The 1,072-nt window shown below is 34.0% G+C and overlaps 1 protein-coding gene across 1 annotated transcript in view; it reads left to right on the forward strand.

Moving 5' to 3' along the window:
* Window positions 1-384: 384 nt before the first annotated feature.
* Window positions 385-1,072, forward strand: part of pdcl3 (phosducin like 3) — an 8,295-nt gene continuing 7,607 nt past the window's right edge. The window contains exon 1 of the mRNA XM_015396482.1: window positions 385-464. Coding sequence (XP_015251968.1) covers window positions 459-464 — 6 coding nt within the window. The 5' untranslated portion in view covers window positions 385-458. The remainder of the gene's footprint in view (window positions 465-1,072) is intronic.

The following is a 1,072-nucleotide window of genomic DNA, read 5'->3' on the forward strand; positions in this document are numbered from 1 at the left end:
TTTTTTGTTTTTTTTTTTTATTGAATGTTGAATAAATTTAGCAGACGGTAAATTAAAATGGGGTTTCTCTTTCTGCGTTCAGAGATCAACACCTGTCATGTTTGTCACTTGGAATGTCCCGCTGCCGCACCTTATATGGTTATATCGAGCTCCACAGGAAGTTGGTGTCACCTTTATTATTGTCGTACAATTCAACGAAGCTTTCCGGGTTGTTTCCACGTTAAATTTGCTGTGTTGTTTACTCATTTCAGTAAGGTAGATGAACAGAATACGTGCCTAGTTGTAAAAAATATTTGTTGTTGTTTTTATTTTTTACATTAACTGCGCGTGTAAAAATTATTTGAAGTAGGCTTGGATTTGTGGTTTCTTCCGGAATGATCCACAGTGAGCTCCTTCCGTTTCCGTGTCAGGGGAAGGAGCAGTGGTGTGATTTCAAGGGACTCTCTTACTTGACAAAAATGCAGGTTAGTTCAGCTTTTATTATTTCCTAAAGAATTTGTTTGGCCTTTGAATAGTCAGTTAATTCACTGTTATAAGATGTCGTAGCTTAACGTTGAAAGGGTTGACATCTTGGATCAGAGCTTTGATACCTAGCTAGCTAGCATCATAGCATTTTCAATTTATCATAATTTCTAGATAAATCTTATTATTAAAAAAATATATTTAAAATTAATATTTCATGTCACGATCAGGGTGAGAGCATCGACAGCTAAACAAGTAATATTTCACGAAATTAATAATTATAATCCTTCCGTTCGGGTTAATATGAAGCATTATATGAATCAAAGCAGGAAGGCTTTTGAATGAATGGAGTCGTAGGACCCACTTCTACTTCCCCAATCTCACAGTAAAGCCCCTTTTATTCTTTTTTTAAAATAAAAAGCACAACAAAAGGGAAGGAAAATAAAATTAAATGTTTGTATCTAGATATTTACTGAAGCTGGTAATTTCCTCATAAAACAAGTAAATATTATTGTTTTTTAGACCGTTATGTGCTTTAAAAATGTCTGTTTTACACAGATTTTTTAGGTTTTGGCCCGACTAGGGCTGGACAATATTTCAATATTACTAC

The sequence above is a fragment of the Cyprinodon variegatus genome, unplaced genomic scaffold (genome assembly GCF_000732505.1).
Source record: "Cyprinodon variegatus isolate N-32 unplaced genomic scaffold, C_variegatus-1.0 Scaffold801, whole genome shotgun sequence".
Taxonomy (NCBI): domain Eukaryota; kingdom Metazoa; phylum Chordata; class Actinopteri; order Cyprinodontiformes; family Cyprinodontidae; genus Cyprinodon; species Cyprinodon variegatus.